Below are 26,761 nucleotides of genomic sequence, written 5' to 3' on the forward strand. Positions count from 1 at the left end.
GATCCAACATAAACCCTGCTCTCTTGGTGGACTCAGCTCAACTTATCTTTCTGATCTTATAGCCTTTTATTTTCGTAGCTTTTAAGATACCTATCTAAATCTTTATTTTCTTTCTGTCCCATTGTCTCATGTTATCCGTTCATCTAGTGGGAGCTTTTTCTCCTAAAACAAAAGCACTTTTCTTAGTATCACTGTAAAACTTTTTATTTCCTTCTTGACATTCTTTCAGGTTTTTGGATTTACACTAGGAAAACTTTCATATAAATCCCATCTACACTTACATGAAATTACGAAACTGCATTTAATTAGAATTTTAAGAACATCTTGATCTTTTAGCAAAAGGAAGATTATTGTCAGTCACACATGATGGACGTGAATAAACTTCGTCACGGGTAATTGTGGCTCTGTTTCTGAGCCTGCCCTGCATGGGAGTGGAGGATGTGGGGAGAGATAGAGTCTCATGGGATTAGGGGCAGTGCAAGACTTGGTCCAGAATACTTGCTATCTTTGGTTAGTATTAAATCGGCATCTGCTAAAGCCAACTTCAAACTCTTGGTACCTCACTGCCCTCCCCTTCCACCTATTAACAATACAGCCCGGTAGTCCGACGTCACCCGGCCCCGCAAACTCGGGCATCCCTGAACGCCCACCTGGGAGGCGGGGAACCAGCGAGGCGGCTGGAGCCCGGGGAGAAATAGGCCGCTACCCTGAGGGAAGACCCTGACGGGGTCAGGACGCCTCCGGCCGGGCCCCGAGCAGACTCCTCTCACCCCTCACAGTCCCACCGCCCCGGCAGGGTCCAGCGCCCGGGCCCCCGCGGCGCGGAGCAGCCCTGCCCGCCCCGCAGAGCCCGGCCGCCCCATGCCTGCCACATCCCACTTCCCATCGCCCGCCTCCTCCGCCAGCGGGACCGCCCCGCCCCAGTCGCCCCGCCCCGCCGCGAGGAGCCGCTTTCTCATTGGTTGAGAGCAGAGAGCGACAGGACCATCTGCCAATGGAGACTGATCTGTCGCGGTAGTGGCGCCCAATAGACGCACGTGCCTGCCGCCCCTGCCTGTCGCGGCCGGCTGCCGGGGCTGCGCGTTGCCATTCGGAGGCAGGGCGGCGCGGGGGGCGGATGGTGCTGCCTGGGGCTGACGGGCGCTGGCGGGTGCGAGAGCTGGAGCTGGTTGCGAGCGCCTCCGCCGCTCCCCGCCCGACCCCCACCGGTTCCGTGTGCTCTCGTCGCGTTCTGCCGCCGACCGCCCTGAGCCGGCAGCGCTGTACGATGTGAGCGGCCGCGGGGCTCGGCAGCGCCCCCGGTGCCCACGACGCTGGGGCGGGCGGCGATGGCCAGAGCCTGGCGTGGGAGCAGCCTCCGTCGCCGATAGGAAGCGCCGGGGGCAGCTGGGCAGGCGGCGCGGAGACTCCCTCGGGCCGCGAAGCGCTTGTCCCCCCGCCCCCTCCCTTCTTCCTCCTCCTCCTCCTCTTCCCCCGCGGCCGGTGCATGCGGGACGCCGGGGGCTGAGCTCGGCCCCCCAGTAGCAGCCGGAGCGGGTGGCCCTTCGAGTCCCGAGCATCCCCACCATGTCCTCCTCGTCCAGCTCCTCGCAGACCCCCCCGTCCCACCACCAGCCCCCGCCGCAGAGGATGAGGCGCGGCGCCGCCGGGTCCCCCACTGCCTGTGGCGGCATGGCCGGGGGACCCGGTAACGGTGCCGGGGGAGGTGCGGCGGGGACCAGTCGACTGCTGCAGCCCATCCGAGCGACCGTCCCGTACCAGCTCCTGCGGGGCAACCAGCACAGCCCGACACGGTCCCCCGCCGCCTCGGTGGGCAGCAATACCGGGCCGGGGGTTAGCGGCGGGGGTCGCGGCGGAGGCAGCCCGCCGCCGCCTAGCGCGACGCCGCCGTTGACGGCGGGAGGCATCGTGGCGGAGCCTGGCAGGGTGAAGGGCAGGCAGCGGCGCTCTCCGGAGAGCGGCGGCAGCAGCAGGAGGAGCAGCTCACCTGAGAGACGGAGCCCCAGCTCCCCAGTGTACAGAGGTAAAGCACCGGGACAAAGCCCGTCCCGCTTCCCTACCCCCCTGGGGTGCCGGCCGGGCCGGGGCCATGCTGCCTCCTGGCACCGTCTCCTCAGTTCCCCGGGGTGGGGGTGCGCCCTGTCCTTCCCCCGGGCGGACACCCGGCCTGGCCCGACGGGAGCAGCCCCGCTTCGAGTTCTAGCGAATAGGGGAGCGAGGGTGAGCCCTAACCCCCACCCTGGGGAGTGGGGCAGGTGCCGTGACCGGGTTTGCCCTGCTAGGAGGGAAAGCCCCTCGTCCCGCCGCCTTCCCAGGGGGAGGGAGCGACTCCTTAGAAGTCATCTTCCTCCTGGGGCGAGGTGGAGATCCAGCTTGGGAAAAACACCCCCTTCCCCCCTAGGCGCCCAAGGGAGGGATCGCATGCCCAGCGGAGTGGGGCGAGACCCCCCGACAGCCCCCCGGGGCCGCCGCGGTGCCCCTCTGCGAGGAGGAGCAGCCAGGGGCTCCTGCTCCTTCCTTCCCTTGTGCCCGGGCTCTGGAAGTGGAGCTGTGTAATAGAGCAACGAGTCTAAAATTAACTTGCTTCCCTGTCTACAGGTGTAATTATTTAGTGCGGGTTGTTAATGGGTTAGATTTATATCTAACTGGGTGTCACAACCCAGTTCTGAAGTGTGTGCTAAAACCGAGCATCAAACGCTCTTCCTTTCTGCAGAGCTTGGTTTGTTAAGGAGTTGAGTTTTTATAACATCTTAGGTTAAAGTACATGATGTTTTCAAGCACAGACTCCAAAACAAAAAAGCAATGCCCCTCGTGAGATGCTTAAAAACAAATAACACAGTCTGTCTCCTTGTGATGTTTAATATTGAATCTTAAGAGACTATAAAAAGAAACCAAACCGACAAACAAAACCTAACAAACCCCAGTGTAGAAAATAGGCCTGTAAAGTTAAAAATGTAAAATTGATTCCCAATAAGTCCAACTTAACCTACGTCAGGTTGTCTGTGAAATTATTGAATATGTTAAAGTGGCAGTGGCCATCTTACCTCGCCCCCCTCCCTCCTTCTTCCCCCATCACTTTAGCAGTTGAATGAATCAGACTAAATGCACTTCTTATGTTACCCTGCTGTAGCAATCAGGTATCGCACATCATCTCTTTCTGGGCATGTTTATGTGGTTCCGTACCCCTTGCTTGTTCTGCCTCTTCCTGAAGTCTTCCTGTGTTTCATTTGTGTGGCAAATTGTGATCTGTGTTGGTGGCCAACGTGTTTTGTAGCAGTAGAATCTGTTACCTCCTCCCCACCCCCACCCCTTTCAGTTTTAATGTGTAGTAAAACCTTACAATCTGTAGTATGCGTAACTTCAGTGACAGTCCTAGGACATAGGCAGCATTTTGCAAATGAGCAAAATGTCACTGCCAGTTACATGTGAAGTTAATTTACCTTGCATGGTGTTTGTGCTTATGCAGATGACCAAATGGGTTGTGTTACAACCTGAACAGAGATCCTTCGTAACTTAGGTCTCAAAAATATCATCTATTCTTGCAGAAGTTCTTGCAAAATGAGAATGGAACTGAGCGTCAGTGGTTTTTCCTCATTCAAGCTCTATTTAAAATGTTAAAGATCATACTTTTGACACTGTATACAATACTCAATGTAGATTTCTTTTTTTTTTTTTCCTCCTTTAATGCTTGCAAAATGCTCATGGGAAACTAGGCAAACCAAAAAGTTGATGCATAGGAAGAGTGATTGTGCTGGATACTGTAAATTATTTAATTATGGGAACCTGGAGGAAAACATTGTAGTGGTGCAGTGTGTAAAGGTCTACGCTTAAGGTGTACTGAAGAGGGGGGCATGTGGGCAGTTACCTGCAAGCAAGCAAAAATACTGCAAAGCTGTGAAGTATTTCACCATTGTGTACGATTTTTTTTCCTGTTGGAGGGGAAAATTTAATTTTAGAAAGTGGCTTCAGTTGTCTTCATCTGAAGACTATTTTAGCCTTAATAAATCAGGCTATAAATTAGTCCTGAGTGACTTTTCCTTCATTAAACTTGTTTGTGCTTGCCTCATGGTGGACCATGTTAGCAGCATCTATGGCTTGATTCGGCATAATGAGTGTAATGTATAAAATCATAAATGGCCCATCAAGAAATGCACCCTGTAATCTGTATGCGCTGCGAGGAATTTGTTCCCCCTCCTCCAGGTCAAGCCAGCTGCTGCTGCAGAAGCTGACATCCTCTAGCAAATCCTGAATGAATGAATGAAAACAACGTGATCGCCCTAATAATGACCACAATTGCACACGTCAACAGCTTTATTTTACCCGAAATACAGGCACCATTTTCTAGCAGGCGAGGGAAATAAGATACCCTATTTCTTCAGTCTGGCAAATGGGAAAAGGTTACCAACACCCCCCCACCCCCCGAAAAAAACCCAACAAAACAACCTAGAGCTGGTTTTACACAATTTGGAATATAGTTGCATGCCATGGGGCAGGATTTTGTCTTTGTTTCCCTGCTCGTTCTCGGCATTTTAGTATGTGACGTATGGATACTAAAACTGGTGTTTGTACGGTGATGTACTGTGTAGAAAATTGATTGCTGAACTGGAGGACTGCTGCAGTAATAATGGAGGGCTTGGGGGTGGGGGGGGAATAAGAATGTTCTGTTTTCAAACATGGACCATCTTGCTGCAGCTTGTTAAACAATGTGCTACTCCAGCTATTTATAGTAATCAGCATGCAAGTCTTGGGGAAGCAACTTGATTAAGTTGCGGGTTTTTTTTTTTTTTTTTGTCAGTATTTTCAGAACCTTTTCCAACTGCTGTAAAATGTGAGCTTAGGCTGTAGATATAATCCCGTTGTTTTTCTCACCAGTGCAGGGGATCTGTTTGTCTTTCATTCTGCAGTCTGACTTGGATCGTTTCACGAATATGCTTGTGCTGGAGGCTGCTTGTGATTGTGATGGATAGATGTTTTTCTCTTCTTTAAGACACCTGCCCTTTCCTTACCTCCTTCCAGCCTTTTCCACTATCAACTCCTTGAATTGGCTGTCCTACTAAGCCATCTTGTTGTGGATATTTTAGTCATTTGCCAGAGTTGTGGGTTTTTTTTCATAAAGGAGATTTCTGTGAAAACACTCCAGCTTAGAGCCTCTACAGGTCAGAGCAACTACCATTGCAGGCATTGACATCACTACTATACGAATGAAAGCAGCATGCTCTGTTTCTCATGCCATCATCATCTTTTATGTCCTTTCTTTCTAGGATGCTGTAAATGTTTTGTTCTGCGGCAATCTCCTGTCTGTTTAGAACTGAAACTTTAAGAATTTGATGATTCTTTGAGCAAATTTGGGGATTGGTAGCCGTTAGGTAAACACCAATGCCAGTATTTGTACTTGGTCAGTATTGATACTGAATTGATGAGAAATAGAGTACTATAGAGTAATTTCAATGTGCTAAAAAGGAAAAAGAGGAAAGAAAAACTTCAGATATCCTAGGATAAACCTGCATTCTCCTTTTTTAAAAACCATTTTTTTTCCTTACTAGTAGATCCATTTTTAGAGCCTGTATTCATGTTTTGGAGAGGTGGTAATGTAAAGTGTATGGTTGAATGTAACAACACATGGTTTCCTTAAAGGGAATGTGTCTGATAGATGTCTGCTCACATATATGTAATGTCAACAGAATGTGAAGCTGTGTGGTTTATGATAGACATTCCAATAATAATAATAATAATAATAATAAATACCTTGGATAGGTCAGAGAAAACATATTGCTTGCGAACACTTGTGTGTTACAGGAAAAAAGCAAGTTGATTTCTTTCTTGCCTTACCTGGATAAAATCTGTAGTTTCTGTTGTTCTGTAAAGAAGTTTGTATTTAAGCATGAGAGGGGTTTTCTGTTTTTTTTTAATTTTTTTTTTTTTTTTGCACATGGTATGCAATGTTTTGTGTACAGCGAGGGTGTAAATGACTTCTGTGTGTTTCATAGTGTTTTCATCAGATGCTTTAATTTGTTTAGTGCTAACTGGTGGTACTGTAATATTATGCTTCATATTTTTCTAACTTTCACTTACAGAGTTCATAGTACAAACTTTTTTCCCATATCAAATTTTGAGGCAAAGGTTAATTTTAAGGGCATCTGGAGAATATTGGAATCGATTTGGCTGTTAAAGGTTACCAGTATCTTCCCAAAATAACTCCTGAGATGTTGCTAACATTAGGAAAAGAAAGGAATTGAAAAAGATGCAAAACAACTGTGTAGCCCAGTTCTGAGTAATAAGTATGTGTATTCTGTTATGGTAGTAGACAAAAGGCTAGTGGAGTAAGACAGACTATCTTGCTGATCTCTAGACTTGTAAAGGATATCAGTATTTAAAAAAAAGAAACAAAACTCAGACTTCAAAAGGCGGAACTACTTTAATATCCTGGGTTCAAGCCATCCAATATTTTGGCATCATAAACATTTATACCAGAGATCAAGAAGATCTTTCCTTTATTTCTAGCAAATGTAGGTAAGGAAGTAATTTTTGTGACGCTTCCTATTTCCTGATGCCTGAATAAAAACAGTATTCCCATAATTGTATGGCCAAAACAGTTTTGCTCCAGCTTTCTCCCTCTCTCTTCCCAAAATAGCTTTCACTGGAATATAATATGGTGAAATAGAGGACACTGGCTAAATTTGAACCAGTTCTCTTGAACTCAGAGTCTTTTTAGTCGCATGTTTTAACATCACTTTAAATGGCAATAGTATATTAGATGTCCTTAATAAATATATTTCAGAACACAAATTAATTGAGCTTCTTTCAGGTGTTGAAAACAACTTCAGGAAAGAAAAATAAGATACTTTATCCATTGAACTTGAATGGCATGGCAGCAAGGCATTAGCTATTAAGAAAGCGCTACCTTCCCATATGGAAAAAAGTAACATAAAGTCAATACATGTATCTCTTTTAAATGACTACTTGACCTTTAATTCTTTGGACACAAGCAAGTGTTACTGTGTTACATATGGCCAAAGTGAAGTTACTTGCCGACATCCATGTGTAGTAAATCAGTGACTAATACTGAAATGAGGTTTCTGAAATGCATAGTTCCTGTGCTTTGTCCCTTCCCATGGTGGTGGGATGAATGGAGGTTCTTTAAACACATATGAAAATGCAGGAGGATAGATCAAGGGAATGTATCTTAGAATCTTACAAAAAGGCTCAGTGTTTATTAATATAGACATATATAATGAGTTCTTGAGCTTTGCTATATTGCAAAAATTCATAATGAAAAGTATTTATTTTTAAAATGGGGTTTATGCTACTACTCTAGATACCATAATGAAAGAAAAAGATAACTGATGCAGTAATTCTAAAATTTCAATTCAACCTGGACTTGAAAGCAATAGCTGTAACAATGTAAAACCTATTGGAAATAAACTATATGCTCCTCAATGTTTCAGTACAAGTGAATATCTGCAGTGTTCTTGTTTTTTTTTTTTTTTTTTTTTTTTTTGTGTGACTTCATCAGTTGAGTCATTATCTTCATCTGAAGAAGGTAATAGTTGTTTTGTTGCGTGGTTGGTTTGTTTGTGTTTTTTCTTTCCACAGTTCCTGTTTAAGTTGGATGCCAATATCTCCAGTAGGAAAAAGTGTTGCCAACACTTGACACAAAGTTAATTCTCCATGGATTTAGCATATATTCAGGCAAAGTTGTTAATGTAATAGGGTTCAAATATTGACTAGCATTTCTTAAGAAGTGTCTTTTATTAATGGAAAAAAAAAAAAAGGATCCTGTACTAAAGATAAACAACTAGAAAATTTTGCTCAGGACCTGAGATAGTCAACACTATTAATGATCATCATAGAATCATAGAATAGTTAGGGTTGAAAAGGACCTCAAGATCATCTAGTTCCAACCCCCCTGCCATGGGCAGGGACACCTTACACTAAACCATCCCACCCAAGGCTTCATCCAACCTGGCCTTGAACACTGCCAGGGATGGAGCACTCACAATCTCCCTGGGCAACTGATTCCAGTGCCTCACCACCCTAACAGGAAAGAATTTCCTCCTTATATCCAATCTAAACTTCCCCTGTTTAAGTTTGAACCCGTTACCCCTTGTCCTGTCACTACAGTCCCTGATGAAGAGTCCCTCCCCAGAATCCCTATAGGCCCCCTTCAGATACTGGAAGGCTGCTATTGGGTCCCCACACAGCCTTCTCTTCTCCAGGCTGAACAGCCCCAACTTCCTCAGCCTATCTTCATACAGGAGGTGCTCCAGTCCCCTGATCATCCTCGTGGCCCTCCTCTGGACTTGTTCCAGCAGTTCCATGTCCTTTTTATGTTGAGGACACCAGAACTGCACACAGTACTCCAGGTGAGGTCTCACAAGAGCAGAATAGAGGGGCAGGATCACCTCCTTCGACCTGCTGGTCACGCTCCTTTTGATGCAGCCCAGGATACGGTTGGCTTTCTGGGCTGCGAGCGCACACTGAAGCCGGCTCATGTTCATTTTCTCATCAACCAGCACCCCCAAGTCCTTGTCTGCAGGGCCGCTCTGAATCTCTTCTTTGCCCAGTCTGTAGCTGTGCCTGAGATTGCTCCGACCCAGGTGTAGGACCCTGCACTTGTTGTGGTTGAACTTCATAAGGTTGGCATCAGCCCACCTCACAAGCGTGTCAAGGTCCCTCTGGATGGCATCCCTTCCCTCCAGCGTATCAACCGGACCACACAGCTTGGTGTCATCGGCAAACTTGCTGAGGGCGCACTCAATCCCACTGTCCATGTCAGCAATGAAGATGTTAAACAAGACCGATCCCAACACCGATTCCTAAGGGACACCACTCATTACCGGTCTCCAGCCGGACATCGAGCCATTGACCACAACTCTTTGTGTGCGGCCATCCAGCCAGTTCTTTATCCACTGAGTGGTCCATCCATCAAATTGATATCTCTCCAATTTAGAGAGAAGGATGTTGTGTGGGACAGTGTCAAATGCTTTGCACAAGTCCAGGTAGATGACATCAACTGCTTTACCCCTGTCCATCAGTTCCATAGCCCCATCATAGAAGGCCACCAGATTGGTCAGGCAGGATTTCCCCTTAGTGAAGCCATGCTGGCTGTCACCAAGCACCTTGTTGTTTTTCATGCGCCTTAGCATTAAACGCATTCAGTTCCCTCTCTTTCCACACTGCCGCCCATATAAATCTGTAGTGCCTAAACAATGGCTTAAGGCATTTTCAGGCAAGTAAAATAATATTTGCATCTCATTAGAAGAGATATATACACAGCAACTTATCAGCCTGATATTATCCCCGTTTCCTTCATGTCACCATTTTTGAGGTGTGGACAGTTGCAAAATTTAGACAATTGGAGATTACAGTGAAGAAAAATGGGTGTTCATACTTAATCTGTTTTTTACATTTTGAACTTCTTGATTGTTCTTTAGTTATGCTTAAATGTTTCTCTGCCTGATTTGTCTCTGAATATCATAGACACTAATGTATGTTAGGACTATTTTTGAACTGGAAATTAAATCCTAAAGCTTGAAAATAGTTGATGGGTATTAAAAGGGACCACAATTTGAGACTTCCGCAGTATGGATACCACACAGAGTATCATGATGCAGTGTGTAATATCAATCCTTTTGAATGGTGAGATGGTCTCTCCAACTGTTATTTTTCCGAAACTAGGCTCTCATCCATGGTAACACTCACCCATGGTTGAAACTGGCGTACATGTCCTCCTCTCTTTTCCATCTGTGTGAATATGGACTTACAACCAGAGTTGCTCCCTTACATGGTTTTCTTAGACTGCCTGATGATGACTCTGCTCAGACTGTCTTCTGCTGTTAGACAGAAGAGGTCATGTAGTCTACCTTGGGGAAGGAAACCCAGCCAGGCCAAGTGAGGCCATGATGGGCAGTGTCCTCAGCCTGCTGTCTCTGGCCTTGTAATGCTGCCTCTGCCCTTGTAGTGCTGCCTCTGCCCTGTTCTGTTCATTTCTCTTCTGTACCTTTCCTGCTTATTTGGTATCTGCACCAGTACTTATAAGACGCTGCTGCTGCATCCTACTAAACTGCTGAGTTACCCCTGTTATAAACAGATTTGTTTTCTCTTATGGGGGGGATGAAAAACACCCAGAAGGTGTGGGTGTCTACACTCAAGCAATAATAGTTTTCTTTGCAAACCATTTGTAAATAGGGATTAACCTGACCAGTTGGTGTTGGGTCAATGGAAGAATCAGTGATTTTGATAAAAAGTTTTCATCAAAAAGTAGGAGTAGACCTCTTAATCAGCTTTCCATGTTTGATATTGCTGCTTCAAAGGCTGTATACTTCCCAGTAAGTCATAAAATGTTACGAACTTGGGTTTTGAAACCCTAATGCAAGGTTGTGTATTGGATAGTCCTTATTTAGTGTTGCATGTGTGCAAACAATAAATGATGACACAGATGTTGGTGTTTATAAAGATTTAACTTTCACTGCCCCTAGTGTTAAATTGAGGAGTAGCTGTTCACAGTGGATGTTATTCTCCAAAATCAAATACGAATGAATAACAACACTGGTCCTTATATGCCACTTGTTTTGCACAACCTGAATCTGGTTTTACCCATGCTACATAATTTGTTTTCAGGAATAATGTATCTTGTATTTTGCTTGTAAGAGTGGCGGCTAAGAACAGTACAATAGCAGTTCCATCATGTTTTCTGAATAGTCTAAAATTCATTGTAGAATATTCCATTCATATTCCACCTTCAGATAGCCTAAACTGGAATGATAATTTAGGTGTCCCGTTCCTTGAACAGCGCAAGTCTCCTGTGTGAATGAGGTTTAGCTTCATCCTTCTTTCCTACACTCTCACCACCAGGCAATTAAGCTTGAAGATTAGCTCTAGACACACTTCTGAATTTCAAGAATTAACGCTTGTCTAACTGGCTTGACCTGTCATTGCAAGGTACCTGGCATTCATGCTACAAACTTGAAACTCATTCTGTAGATGTATGAAGTTTAATTTTGTTTAAGTATTAAATGTCTCCTTTTGGAGATGTTTTCTGTAACAGTAACCACTTGGTTGTGAACAGATTAGATGTATGGCAAAATGGATATTGTTGTATCCTGTGCCTTTTAATCTCTGGTGTTTGGGGGTACAATGCCTATTCTGGAGTTCTGATAGACTCTGTGAAGGTTGGTTAGCTGGATTACCTGCATATCAATATTTTTCAGAAAGGCTTCATGTCTGGAAAAAACTAAACATTTTAATGTAGGTGCTTAGGCTGCAGTACTAAGTAAAAATAATCAAAACTAATCTGTTGACTTCTGTCACCATTTAGAAACCAAACTGTGGTTTGGAAATAATGTGTTCTTACCAGGAAAGAAATTATGGTTATTCAGCACTCAATTACTAGCTAATTCTTTTAATCATAGTCTGCAGAAATGAGCCTGTAAATACAAAGCCCACTTCTTCAAAGCATGACATGCAGCCAGCCACTGGCTGTCTGGGGGCATGCTACCTAGGTGCAGATATAAATGCCAGGTTTGTGAACACAGAGCTTCCAGGGATAATAGTACAGTTGCTGTAGCCATGCTGGATCAGAAATGTTGCTAGGTAAAACTTCAAATTTTTGCACCATGTTCCCAGAAGTCAAGCTACGGAGATCAACAGCATGTGAGTGGCTCTCCAGGACCCATGGGTCTCTGTAGGTATTTAACAGGTCTCAGTACCACTTCTGCACAGGATGGCAGTGCTCATTAGCCCAGTAGGATTAGAAGGTCCTGATGACTATGGCAGATACTATTGTGGTTCGGTCTGGGTTTGGTGAGTGGAGTTCCCACACACAGAGTCACTGTAAATTCAGCTCCACATATCAGCTGATCTGTCTGGAGCCCTGGAAAGTACATTGCAAAACCCAAGTGACTTTGCAGTGTTGACACTATGCAATTAGGTGTCACACCTTCATATCCACTAGATCATATATTACCTAATTTTTTTTGTGATATGCGATATCTTAACTTTCTGCTTTTCAAAGTAATGTAGAATTGACTTGCTCAATAAAAATTAAACCCAGATTTTTGCCGAGTGTCCCAGAACAGACTTTGAACATTGTGACTCTAAAAATATCAGCCAACTGCTGAAGAATGCAGAATAAGACTTAGGTTTACACAGTAGTTGGGAAGCTGCCAGGTTAAAGGAGAAGCTGTCTTTGCAGAAGTAAATTTGTGTTCAAGGCCTTAAAATTTTCATTCTTAACTGATAGCTGTGTTTGCTTGTGGCAATTGATAGTGGAATACCCTGACACATGCTTACTCTCATACTGTGATTTCCTGGTATTTCACCTTCAGTGGTTCCTTTTTTGTACGAGATACCTTGCCCCAAATATTAATCTTTGTAATGTTTTCTTCTCCCACAACGAAGCCATGAAATACATTAGAAATACTTGATGTTCTTTTCAGGGGGAACAAGAAAAAGTCCTAATCTGGAAGAGAAAAATTTGTCATGGGCAAAATGGAATCAACTCATGTATGCTTAAAAGTAATATGTATTTCAGAAATTTCCATACAAGGAAATGACTGGAGAGACATACTCAACTCGGGAGGCTGTCCACACTGAAGATCCAAATAACCTTTGGACATTACTGTAGAAACAGAGAGACTCATGCTTTCAAACCAAGTTGTGTACTGAAGTGTGTTTAAAATATCGATTTTGTGGAACTGTTGTATACATCTACCTTAAGTTCTTCCAAAGGAGGAATTAGCATACTAAGAGGATTGGAGTCTCATGATTATTATTATTTTTTTTTTCAGTGATGTGTACAATGTTTAATATTAAGTTGCAGGATGCAGGGAGATCTTTTGTTTGCAAGAATAGAAACTCAGTTTAGCTGTATTGAAGATGGGAATTGCTGAATCTGACAACACAAAATCTGGGAGAAGCAGAAGAAATGGGTGCACTGGCAGTGTATATACCATAAATGTTAGATTTTTTTTTTTTTACAACTAGGCCTTTTTTAATAATGAAATTTACATGCATATACAGCCAGAGAAAAACAATCCTACATAAAGGTGTGTTCTAAAATTAAGAAAAGCTGGACTACTGCTTCAGATTTCAGAAGGAAATAGTTTGAAAATTTGGCTAAACAAGGTTGTTCTGATGAATACAGAGAGGATCTGTCTTAATGAAAAATGTAAGCACTATTGGAATATTTAAAATGTCAGGAAAAATCAAGGATGTGATCTGGTTGCGTGGACAAGTCCTCAAAAGGTTGTTAGGAATAAGCAGGGAGCCTGCAAGATACAGCAGGAACAACTGGGAAAAAACTGACACATTGTCAATCAGAAGTGAATCTTTTCACTTAGCTGAAACCTGGAAAGGCTTGGACTTTACATGCATTAAGACAGATAGTAGAAACATGCAAGCAGAAAACCAAGGAAAAAGTAGTTGCACCATTTGGTACCAAGGGAAAAAAAAAGGTTAAGGATGGTCTAAGACTGATCTGATGGAATGTATGGCTTCAAAATCAGCTTCAGGGAATGGTAGCAAAAATCCCACAGCACAGATATTTATTCAATGCTTCGTACTCACCATAGCAAAGTGTAAGTTACTAGCTTCCAATTAAGGCAGTGATTTTTTAACCCAGGAAGATTAAAAAACCCCTCAAAAACCACACCAAAAAAAAAAAAAAAAAAAAAGGAGAGGGGTAATCTGGAATTAGAAATTACCAAGAGTATGATAAATACAGTTTGCATATTTTAATAAAGTCAATTTGGTCATCTCTATTGCAGGATTCTAGAAAAACCTACTCAGAAGTTCATGCTTACCTTCAGGTTTCTAAGGCAATCTTCTGAAAAGGAGGTGACACCATTTGAGTATAGATAGCCAAGTATGGTGTAGAGTCCAGTTCTGAATTACAGAGACTGTTGGTCTAACTCATGTTATAGGTGAAAATTCAGAAGAAGTCCCGAGGGATGGTGGAAAACAGGAAGAGATGTTGGAGTGCAAAATGAGTTTTCCCAATTGTATCATGCTAACCTGGTGGTTTTGATATAAGAGACCTGATTTTTCTAGATGGGAAGTAGATCTTATCTGCTTAGGCAAATTTTAAAATTAGGGTGATGAAACCATTGATGAATTTTGAGAAATTTAATTAGTACACAGGAAGATTATGCAAGAAGAGTAGAAGGACCTTGGGAGTTGAAATCATAATTTCAAAGAGTGAGATTTAAAAGCAAAAAAATTGAGGTTTACGTATGTGAGGTTGTACTTGGACAGAATACCTTTTCCTCTAAGGGGGGAGCATGTAATTTGAAAGTTCTGGAGGGTGGAGTTGGGTGATGGTGGGATCTCTGAACTGCCAACATGAGGTTACTGAAAAAGTACTGGGCACAGGTCAGGTCTTGCACAAATGAACAGTGCAGAGGCCTGCTGAGACATTGTCTGGGAAACTGCTCACAGTTCTGGCGCTCCATGTTTTCAGAAGGGTAAGATCAACTGGAGCAGACTTGGAGAAGGCATGCTAGGTTACACTAACAGTGGGCAGGCTAACTGTGGTGATGAAAAAAATATGCTCTGAATAAAAATACAGTTGTTTTCTCTGAATCCAGGTGAGCAGGGAAGGGAATGGAGAGGTGGGAAGGAAGAACTTTAAGTTAGTGCTGAGACGTGAATGGGTAGATTGGTTTCACAATGTAAATGTTTATGTGGAAAACTATAAGAAGGCCTGACACCATTGGAAAACTAAAATCAGCATTATTTTTTCCAGTAGAAATTGTGGGTCAAAGTAGCCAGGTGCTGTAAGACTAAGTCTGTAATTGTTAAGTGATTATGTGTGTTTTATCAGTGATAGTTGAGAGCTGGGCTCCTGATTTAGGAAGTTGTTTCTAGTCCTTTGTTTTTATGACTTAATTGATAATGGATAGATAATTTATTTAATCAGCAGAGTTGGGCAGCCTGATGTGAGCAATCAGTTTTAATCTGGTTTTATGTTTCTATTTTTCTGAAAAAGTATTATTCTTGTTCAGTATAATCATCTCTAGCTAGGAGAATGCCTTCTATCTCATCATTGATGATCATTATGATGGCATTGTATAGCCTATTGTACATTGATTACAGTTCTTTGTGTATTTTGATTGTGAAAGTGGTGAATCATGCCTTCTGTTTTTTTTAAGGGTTTTTATTCCCAATATGTCCAGCTGCTTTTTGATGGAAAGTGGTGTGCAAACCTCTCACTTTTCTACATTTTGTTAAATTGTTCGTGTCATTATACCAACAACAACAATCCCTTCAGAGTCATTAAGTTTATTCAACAAAGGTGATACTATTTTTAGTTACTGAATTAATTGCATGTGTTCATAATTTTCTCCAAGGTTTTAATGATTAATAAACTGGAAGAAGAAAAAAACAAGAGCTTCAGTGTTCTTTTTGGTTCCCAGTTAATTTCTCAATATTGGATAAATTTATCATTCAACAGATTTTAGATTGGATATAAGGAGGAAGTTCTTTCCTGTTAGGGTGGTGAGGCACTGGAATCAGTTGCCCAGGGAGGTTGTGAGTGGTCCATCCCTGGCAGTGTTCAAGGCCAGGCTGGATGAAGCCTTGGGTGGGATGGTTTAGTGTGAGGTGTCCCTGCCCATGGCGGGGGGGTTGGAACTAGATGATCTTGAGGTCCTTTCCAACCCTAACTATTCTATTCTATGATTTAAATTAATGAACTAAAATGACGAAAACTCTCTATACCTGTAGAAGTGCACAACAGTTAATAATTGGTTACTTGTTTCAATGTGATCTTTTCTCCAACTACTCCTGAGCTCAAATTAGTTTTGTTTTAGCTTTTTAAAGGACCAATTCTTAGATAATTAATTAAATGACGCCAAGTTTAGGTATTTGTATAGTGTTTAAATTAAAAAAAAAAAAAAAAAACAAAAACACCCTAAAAATGTGAAATACATAAAAATCTGAAAGATTTGGAATTGTGTTTTTTACCTACCTGGTGTTCTATTAGAGTAGAAGTATGTAGGTCACATCTGTTGAACAAAGCAGGCTTTTGTGATATTAAATGCTTTGTCTTTTGTATACAGATCCTATACATGCCAGCAGTAATCTTTGTTAGAGGAATGACTTAGTTTTGGAGAGCTGAAGCTCTCTTCCTTGTACTTTGTTTACTTTGCTTACTGAGATAAGAGCGTTCTTTCTATGCTTGATCTCTAAGGATAGTGTTCATTTTAAACAGGGGAGTTTTGCCCTGAACAAAATCGGACTTCTGAAAGTTATGTGTAGTCACGTTTTATGTGACCTGTACTTGGATGGAATAGTGAAATGGGGCAGAGACCATGCTTCATCATACAAGCATAAGGCAACCAATATTCTGAGTCAGCCATAGGTCCAATTAAATTTGTATGCTTACAGATTCATCCATCTGTCCCCCTTTGTCCATGTATCTATAGCCTAGCTCTGAGCACTGTGCCTTCCCATGCAGTTATGTGAGTAGATCTGTATGTTCTTGAAGAGTCATGCATAGAGTGGATGGAAGGAAATCTTCTCCTTGATGGAAGGAAATGCCTTCAGCTACCCATTGGATTCCATGACTAGACAGAAGACCTCTTCCCTTTTCATGTGGCTTAAGTTGTGGTGGCTTTAAAAGATAACTCAATATGGTTGATTACTGTAAACCCTTACTGTGGGTCTTTGTCTACAGCTTTCCTTTGAAAGAGCAAGCTGGTTTCGTGTTTTGACCCAGTGTAGGTTACCTCTTGTATTGACTTGCTGTTTAATGTAGTTCAGTTTAAATTCTTGTAAGCCTGGTCAAGTACAAAACTGAATTTGCCATGGCTACCAGTCTGTTAAATGACCCTTTGTTGTTGTTGTTATTGCCTGCTTGCTTATTTGTTTTCTTTCTTTCTTCCTTCCTTTCCTGAAGAATTTTGGATATAGAAAGCACATCATGCAGGGATCTCAATCTCTGAAAAGGTCTCAAATCTCAAGTGGACTGCTTTAAGTTTGTTCAGTTTGGTTGTTGGAGCCTTGGTGAGATTATGGTGCTATTCCATGCGTTTATTTTTGTTGATTCAGTGTTACAGATAATGAAAAGATAATTCAGAGTGGATTGTGTCAGTCTGTTTAGTTACTTCAGAATGTCATCCCCCTTCATTTTTAGTCTTCCTCTGTATTGGTTTCTAAAAATATAAATTTGGGAATAATTTCTGAAGTTGATAAAACTGAATCAAAACCAGTGCAGTGCACATAATAAAGATAGACATTTTACTGAGTTGAATGGATGTACAATATTTTGAGATGTATCAGAAGTAACGTAAAATGACCATCTTTTATTATATCCTCCTACAAATATCCTTTTGGTAGCAAAACACTGTATTGCACTTTACATGTTTGGAAAAAATGAATATTTTGTTTTGTTTTAAGTTATTAAAGAGACTTAATTTGAAATTACAGAAGGAAGAGTGCAATGATATTTTTTCCATTCAATTACATATTAAGGTGTTGTGTTTTTTAAGTTGCCATTTAAAATCCTATTTTTTGTTATTTTGTCTTAATAGTATGTAGCAAACAGTATGCTCTTTGTTGTTCTACACCACCCTGAACTGTTAATACAGTCATTTCAGCCAGTTTGCAGATTGGGTCAGACACAAGTCCATCAGTGAGTGGCAAATGGGAAACATCTTCTGAGCCAGTAGATCTATCTTGTGGCGTAAAAATTCTAGGGACCCCAAATCCCTTGTTAATCTTTTTCATGAAAGATTTTGGCTCCAGTTACAGGAGAAAAGCCTTCTTGAGAATGAAGATTGAAATATTTTTTTTTGAGTGTCCTCTAAATCCCCATTTTTCAGTGTTTTTCCTCACAAAGTCATAGTAATGAGTTCTGCAGACAAACATACACCAGCTTGTCCACCTACCTACCTAATTGGAGGTGGGAAAGACCAGTCAAATATATGTTCTGGAATCAGTACATTATCACTATGTATGCACTGCAAAAATGAACAAAAGTGAAAAAAATCCTTGACCAGACTCTTCAGAGACTGCTCCTTCTCTTGTATCTGAAAGTGTACTTTTGTAATACTCAAGGCATCATAGTCCAAAGCAAGCAAGAGTGAAGTATTCCTTTTCATGCTTGTAGAAGATGTAACAGAAAGAGGGCACTTGACTAGACATGGGGGGGTTAAGTCATCATCAGCTGCTACTGTGGTAAACATGACCTCAGTGTTGGGCTATCATTCTTAGTAGTCGCTGTGGGTCACCATTCATTAATATTCAGCTTTCTGTTTCCAGTTTATGATTTCCCATGCTGCGTTCCCACATACTTCATTATTTAAGAGCCATTCACATAGGCACCTCTGAATAATTGTTTTTGTCTAGTAAGGATGTCCAAAAATATATACTACTTCATAACATAATATCTAGTCCCTGCATCTTCTTCAAGCCAGACAGCTTGAACTCTGGGGCTCTTGAAAAGAGTCTTAAGCAAACTACTCATCAAAGTGAGTCCTTCCAAGAGTCTTCTGTATTTTTGGAGGAAATTCTTCTGACGTCGGTATTAATTTCCTAGGTAAAATCTGAAATTCTTTAGGAATGGATGAGGACAAAGCTTGGGAACTCATTCCTCTAGCAGCTCTGAAGGTGAACCAGAAGGCTCTGCAGTGTTAGTAATTGAACTGAACAGCATCTTATTAAACTTTCTTGTGAAACTCAGTACTGCTATTTCATGGTGTCATGACTTGGCTGTCTTGGGTAAATAGTTTCAGTTATAGATGAACTTTGAAGAAAAAAATCAAGATATTACTGCAGGAATGTGTTCTAGCATTTTGGCAGGAGTGTGTCACAGTTAACTGACATTGATAAGGAGCTGACAATATTAATAGTCCTAGTTTTAGGAAACAATGAATTTTATTTTTATTTCATGTTTTTCACTTAACTTGAAAGGAATTTGTGTCATCTGAGAAGTTCTTACGATAATTTCAGTCTGTTTAAGCTGAATATATCCATGCAGGAATGTGACTGGAAAAGTTTTGGCCAAATTTGAACTGCATCTGCTAACTGCTGAGAGAGAGATGGAAAGAAAAGATGCTGACAGATGAGCTCCTGTGAAGTGAAAGTTCTGTAGTAGCTGCCCAGAGTAGCAGGAAGCCAGACTTATAATGAGGTGAGAAAAATAGAATTAAGGAATCCCGAGAGCAGTTTTAATATTTAGAAAACAATTTAAGCTGATCTGAGCCACCACTGTTGTGATCCAGTTCAACACTGCTCTCTGTGACATCCTGTCATCTTTATGTACATTAGTGTACAAGATATTTTGTCAGATGCTGATTCGTAGAAGTTCCTTCGAATCTCATGCTTACAGATTCCTGTTTTAATTTTCATGATCTAAGGGTATGTCATGAAAAGGTGAGAGTTAAAACTCTCTTGCGGCAGGTTGCAGGGCTTCTGCAACCCTGTTGTTCCTTCTGCCTCTCCTGCGGTTGTTTCTGCCTGTTGTATTTTGCCAGCTCTGCCTTCCATGGGGAAAACTATGTATTTGTGACTTTTCTGGGGTACATTTTAGTCTTCTTTGCTAGGTATGTTCACACATCTCTACATGCCATTTCAAAGTAAGTCTAAGGAACACAGACGAGCGGAGCAGAGTTGGTATTAAATTAGTGTTAATTTGGATTGTTTATGCAGTTGAGAAGTGGTTTGTTGCCTGTAATTAAAAAAAAAAAAAAATACTGAAGAGTAGTAGGGTCTTAAGAGACTTCATCTTCATTTTCCCCTCTCCTTGCTTTAGGGTTTAACAGTCTACTTCCAAGATTACCATGGAAAAATATAAATATCGTAACTTTTGTTGATGTTTGTTTCCATTCAGTTGTAATGGAATTATGTGAGTTTTTCATTTTGGGATTGCTGTTGCCTTTCCTCTGGGTGTAGAACAAGACATAGACCTTAGTTCATTCTCTGGTTACATGTATTTTTGTGTGTTGGGGTTTTTTGGTTTTTTTTTTGTTTGGTTTTTTTTGGTGGTTTGTTGTTTTTTTTCCCCAGCAAAACTATTTAATGTAGACTTTACAAAGGATGCTTAGTCCTTACTTCTGTATCTTCAGGCATTGTCTTGTCAGTTTCTGTTTACATAGTCTCTGACTTGTTTGAAAAGTTGTTTTTTAGAACATACTTAACTGCTTAGATATTCGACAGATTCCTGATAGTTTTTGCATGGAATATATACCTAATGAACAGACCTTTTGGAGAAATTTTCAAAACTCAGGCTACCCAAGAGTAGCATAGTGCCATAGCATGACAGTGAAGGCTGGAAGAATGCTTTGTAGGAACTCTCCTTTTATGTACAACATGTTTCAGTGCATAAGTAAATGCAGGTTTTATGTTAAAAATTTGTCACCTTTATCTTGGATTTCAGGCTTCTTTACTTTTTATAGTTCAAAAGTCTTTTGTAAAATGCAGATTTGTCACAGTTGAAATCCTGTGATGATAGATCTGTTTGAAATTGTAGGGATTCGATTTATAGCTAAGGCAGTCAAAACAATTATATTCTATGAAGGCAGCATGATTTACTACTACACTTCCCAATTCATGGCATTATTTAGAAATCTCACCTAAAATGAGTAGCTAATGAAGTGTTTCAGCAGCTTTACATTTTCCTAAAATGATCTAATACTATCGTGTTCATATATAATACTAAAAGCATGTGTATTAGTGCAAGCTATGCCCTAATCTGAATGCTATATAAAGGATTGGTGATGGCATCTGCCTTTTGAGATCCAGCAGTTATAGATGTTGCACAAAGAGAAAATGCATGTGGAGGTTATTGGCCATGGCTGGGCTCAGGAGTGTGCTAGCAGGTCTGTTCTCGAGTTCTAAGGAGTGACAAGGGTTTTGGTAGGTCAGTCAGTGTGTAGCATGTGACTAACTTGAAAGTAATCTAACTTGTGAACTTCTTTTAGTAGGGGTGAGCAAAATAGACACTAGGTGCAATGTAGGTCTTAGGCTGGCTTACATGAAGTGTAAAAAACAAGTATATGAATTGTAAAAAACAAGTATATGAAGTAATTTTGCCTAAAGGATAAAGCAAGATGATCCAGAGAGCATGCTGTAAAACTCCGTTCTTTCCCACATCAATCTCATGAATCACCCTACTCTCTGCTTTCCAAATGAAATGCAGGAAAAAGTATTCCATGATCTAGGTGTATGGGAAGAAAAGTACAGGGAGGAGCCAAAGCCGCTGTGATGAATGAAGATAAACGTGGTAGCTGCCTTGACCTGAGCTGTGTCAGAAGGAAATACAGTCACATGCTTTTAGCTTGCTAAGGCCTGTATTAAGAACTTGTAAATAATATGGAATGATGTACATGAGAGCAAGAAAGTGGATATGTCTTCTTAAGAATCACGTTTTTTGTCGTGATTTGGGTTTTAGTGTTTAGAAAGCTAAGCAAGCTGACTTAAAAAAAAAAAAAAAAAGTAACCCAGTACTGGTACTATGTTACATTTTCTATTTCCATATGTTTGGCTTTCCTGAGTTGCATCATCACTGCATTTAAATTTGCTCAGTGTTTTTTGTTGATGAAAACATTTAAGTAGCCCAGTTCATTGCAGATATGAACACTCTTAAGTGTTATTTTTTGTAACTGTTGAGTTTTCCGTTTTGTATTTTCTTTTCCTCCTTTGTCTGATGTTATTTGCTTTGATGTGATGGCATTCTTTCCAGCTTGGCATTTAGACAAAGGTTTCTGATGTGTTCTTGCCATTGTGTGTCAGATTTAACTTTTAACATTTCACATCAAATTTAGCCTGACTTTTTTATTGATTTTGTTCTGGTTTTCTACAGTGGACAGGCCAAAATCCCAGCAAATCAGAACTTCTGGTACCATAAGGCGAACTTCTTCTTTGGACACAATAACAGGACCTTACCTCACAGGACAGTGGCCACGTGATCCCCATGTACACTACCCTTCATGTATGAAAGATAAATCTACTCAGGTAAAAGCCATAAAATAAGACAACACAGATGTTTCATGTAATTGATGTCTTCCTCATAATACTTTTATCAGGTGATCTGGAATCTTAGCTCAACTTAATTCAGAAGAAATGTGGATTTGCTTAATTTTATTGTAAATATGAAGCCTTAAAATAGGGTACAGTAGTGGTTTGGCTTTTTCTAAATCAGTACCAGTAATATGGTATGTGACAGATTATATTTTTATGCTTTCAGAAAACAGTTGTCAAAAATAATTTTCTGTATGTGGGCAGCTCTGTTGAGGCTAAATAAGCAGATTTCAATCTCAGCCTTGTATCTGTTTTATTTCGAAGCTGCTATATGCAAAGTTACGCTGAATGTTACTTAAAAAAACCCCAACATATATTCCATAGCAGTAGCGGCTGACAAACTAAAGATTTTACTTAAGTGTGGTAATAAATATGTGGGTCTCAAAAAATGCATACGTGGGGAGAGAGGAGGAGAGAGGTTACTGTTAAGAATTGATCAGTTTGTCACTAGTGGGGAAATCAAAAAGAGGAAGCTGGGAGTGAGCATACATTATGGTCTTGAGTTGTCTCCTCTGCTGCTTGATAGCAAGAAAGACAAACATGCTGTGTGGAAGTGTCCTCTTGAAGCCAGGTATCGGGACAAGAGCATTACCACCAGCTTCAAAGGGAAGGCTACTGAGATTATTTATGGCCTGATACCCTTGAATACTGCTCAGGGCTCTGTCCTTAGTAGTAATCTCTGGCAGGTAGGCTGCTGTGGTATTAATTGTGCTCCAGTGTTCTTTGGCTAGAAAGGTGAACGTTATTTCTTGCCTGCTTCCTCCTCATGCCGGTGCTTGTTGTTCACAAAGATAATCACTATCAAACAGGTAAAAAATATGTAATTCTAAACCCCACAAATTATTACCAAAGGAGTTGCATTCTTTTTCAGTAGTGTTACTAGGGTGTGATGCAAATCGTCTGAGAAATACTTATTTCTCAAGACAAATTAGAATGTATAAATTATTTTCAGTGTCTTTAAAATGCACTGTAATACAACACAGGAAGTCCTCTTATGGCGGAAGGAGGAGCGTAGAATGCTTAGAAAAGGAAAAAAGATCTGTCTGTTTCAGAAATCGTATTTAATGAATTTTGGAATCTGAAGATTAAATTTGTTTGAGGAAACCTTTAAAAACTGTGGTGGGACCCTTTAAGAAAATGCTGTCTTCGTGTCGTATTCACTCACTCAGCCAGCCAATTTTAGCAAAAAAGAAGCAGCAGTGATCTTTACTGTCATGAAAGTTCTACCTAAAAAGCTTTTAATCCTGGATTTACTTCCAAGGTTGCTTCCTTTCACAGTACTATGCCTTGAAAGTCTTTCTGGTTTGAAATCATAATTTCCCTTCAGGAGATTTTTCAGTAGCATGCTTTGTAGTTACTCTGTTTCTTAACCCCTCTCTTAAAACATGTATCCATATCAAATTTCCCAAATACCCTTATGAATAGAAAGTTTAGAATATTTAAGCATTCACAAACAAACCTTCTCACTAGTTACAGAAAAGAGAAACAAGCTTGTTTTATAAATATTTGAACTCTGAGTATTTGGCAGTAAAATTGCTTTCCTAGTGAACTCAAGTGTGTGTTTAGGTTATTTGACCTGTTGGCTGCCACCTTTTGCCTCATTCAGACACAAAGCTCAGGGAGGAAAAAAATAGAAGTTTTACCTTTTCAGCAGAGAGGAAAGCCAGTACTGTTATTGTTACAAGCTGAAATATTATTTCAAAAGGATAAGTGCAGGGAAGTTTCATGGTTTGGATTTGTGTGGATGTCTTCTAACAAGGAATTATATTAGCTGTCTTTTTAGTCCAAAAAATGGAAGTTTAATAGTGTTTGAGTTGAAAAACATGTGTCTTGACTACTCAGGGCTATATGAGTATGTAAAAGTAACAACCATAGTGATTGGCACAGTGAATTCTGTATTTTTGCTTTTAAATGAAATGTTCATTAGGGAGGCTTTTAGAAGATGATAAAATATTGACTCATGTTTTGGTTGTGTGGGGTTTTTTGTTGTTTGAGATCTGTGGGATTTGAAGTGTATCGAATTTCAAGAACTAAAGAGGAGTTCCAAGTTGTTGATGGGATGCATGCATGACAAATTAAGTTAAATTAAATTAAAACCTTACTCTTTGCCTGAGTACCCGTGTAAGTACTTCTACTTCATGTTTGTTGGCTAAGTAACAGTTTAGCTCATGGGAGTTCATATAGTTTACAGTAGCTAAAAATAACAACACTTGGTATTTTAGCAGAGTAGAAGATAGTAACATACAAAAGAAATAAAAATAAGATGATGAAAGTCCATAGACCAATTTTTTGTACGAACATGTTTCATTGGAGAATAAATTATCTCTTGTTTTACTTTAAAACTCACGAACATTTATACTGTTGGTATAACTTACATTGTAGGTGGAACAATTATTTCTCTTTCAAGGGTACTTTTTGTCTCCAAATAAACATTGATTTAAAATCCAAATTTTGTGCCATTTTGTGAAGGTGGTGATTATGACTGTGCTAAGTTTCTTAGAATTCTTGGGTTAAAAAAACATGAGTCAGATTCTGGTCTTCATCATGATCATACGAGCATTTAATGAGTTTCATCCCAAGTCCTTGTTTCTCATTTTTTGAAGCCATACACGCTCATGAAGAAAATGTTTCTTTTTTCTCTAAAATTAATCCAGGATTATTATTTAATAATTTTACTATTTAAAGAGAGGAAACAGAATTTTGTTTGTTTATGTTTCTTTTTTTTTTTTTTCTTGATAGTAACTATAGTTTGAATTTCTGTGTTCCTCTTCCCTACCTAGAGTATTTTGACTGCAAGCACTAAAGTAAGGTTGTTATGTTTGATTTTGAAAAAACATACTATGGCAGCATGTATTGTGACACACAGTTCCAGTTTTCTCAGGATTCTGCATGCATTTATGTTCATGTGTATGTGTGCATATGCATGCAACTATCTGATCTTTCAGAAGCAACAAGTTTTGTATAGTCAAACATACAGTATCTTATCTAGGATTAAATATTTCAGAAATGGAGGGAAGCTTACTGTTATAGGAAGTTGTTATGTGTTGATATACTTTGTGATCCCTTTCTTAGGTTTCCCCACTGTCCTACTTCCCTCTCCTTTTCAGTATATTTTGAACTTTTTATTAAGGCCATTTAAAACTCTGAATAGTTTCCTTCCCCATTTTTTGATCTCTGTTGGGAGCACTGATGCAGCAAGTTTGTATACATCTCCTTCATGCTGCGCATGTACATGTATTTCCCTCTTCCTACTATAAGGAATAATTCAGTGTTGAAATAGCTATGCCTAACCTCACAATCTTCAGAAACATTTGGATAATTGTCATAGTTGGTTTAATGTAATTATTTGGCAGTATCTAAATAATTTAAAATATTTTTATATAATGAAAAAGAAGAGATTAGAGATAAATGTGTGCTGATGTCAGAAAAAAGATATTTCTGGTTAAAAGTTAATCTAATCTTCCTTAGACTAAATAATACAGAGAAAAAAAACAAATGACTAAGTGGAATATGATCTCCCCCCCCAGTGATGACTTAAACTGGATTCCAGTATGCCTGGATATGCCTTTTTCATTGTATAATGCAATTGAATATTATACAAACAGAAATCAAGACAGTTGGTAAAATACCTCTCAGAATTTTTACTTCTCTCTAATCTGAAGAATAATGCATAGGGTAAAGAATAAACTGAAATGCTTAGCTAAAATATATTATTGTTGTTCTTGTGTGTGGGTCAAGGCTTAATGTAGTAAGCTCTCATTAGTCACCTGAGTAATGTTTTGTTTTCTTTTAGGAAGAAATTTTGTTGCTTAAAAATTAACATCATAAACCAGGAGGCTCAATTACCTGAAGCTTTTTCATTGGTGTATTAGTTACTGCTTTCATGGAATAGTATAATGACATGCTTTGGGTGGAAGGGATGAAAAGTAAGAGATGTGTGTCATATAACAATGAATTTGTGATTCTAACTTTCTGGTGTCTAAGAGGAGTCATCACCTATAGTCAAATTAACTTCCAACTCCAGGCTGTTTCTTTCTGTAAAATTTCTAGAGGGCCTTTGAATGCTTTAGAAACATCTGAAGACTCATCAGGCTTTCTCTCTCCTACTGCTGTTACTGTGTTTCTTTTGAATGTGGAAGTTCTTCAGAAACGTAATTGCTTCCCCTGGAAAACCTAGGCTTGTGTTCTTAATATTCGCACCCATCCCCCAATGTAGTTAATCTGGAATTCAGACTAGATATAGTAGTTGGAGTGAAGGGCTGGGAATAAAATGTGAAATAGAGTAATTCAGTCTCATTTTAGGTTTAGGTAGGTTGGTACTCCATGCAGTCATTCTGATTTAAATTAAATGGAAAGAATGTAGGCGTGTACCCTGATATGGGTGGAAAAGGAGAGCAGAATTACCAAACAAGTTGGAAGAAATGCTAATCTCTACAAGGTTGGGTGAGTTAGAACAATGGTAATTGTGATTTACATTAAGACTGAAGAGAGCAACCAGATGTGGTGTTCTCAGCATGCCCTATCCCATGCACATGCTTTAAGCAATGTGTCAACTGAAATTGGGACTGTGAACCTTCACATTTTGAAATAGCAGTGATCCTCCGGCTGAAGCTGCAGTATGTATGACATAATATTTTCCAGGTTCTCCTCCTAAAATATTTTAAATGTTAATTTCTGAACATAGACTTGCAGGAATAATTCTTCAGTTTCATGAAGTTCAATTCATTCTTAAGTGATGCTG

General features: G+C 40.2%; 1 protein-coding gene across 4 annotated transcripts in view; it reads left to right on the forward strand.

Moving 5' to 3' along the window:
- The first annotated feature begins 1,072 nt into the window (after positions 1–1,072).
- Positions 1,073–26,761, forward strand: part of GLCCI1 (glucocorticoid induced 1) — a 55,460-nt gene continuing 29,771 nt past the window's right edge. For 2 of the 4 annotated variants that reach the window (XM_065666202.1, XM_065666203.1), the window contains exons 1-2: positions 1,077–2,023; positions 21,803–21,954. In XM_065666202.1, coding sequence (XP_065522274.1) covers positions 1,567–2,023; positions 21,803–21,954 — 609 coding nt within the window. In that variant the 5' untranslated portion in view covers positions 1,077–1,566. Of the gene's footprint in view, positions 2,024–21,802; positions 21,955–26,761 lie in introns of all 4 variants that reach the window. The other 2 variants (XM_065666204.1, XM_065666205.1) reach the window with 2 other exon arrangements.

The sequence above is a fragment of the Lathamus discolor genome, chromosome 2 (genome assembly GCF_037157495.1).
Source record: "Lathamus discolor isolate bLatDis1 chromosome 2, bLatDis1.hap1, whole genome shotgun sequence".
In the NCBI taxonomy this organism is placed as follows: domain Eukaryota; kingdom Metazoa; phylum Chordata; class Aves; order Psittaciformes; family Psittacidae; genus Lathamus; species Lathamus discolor.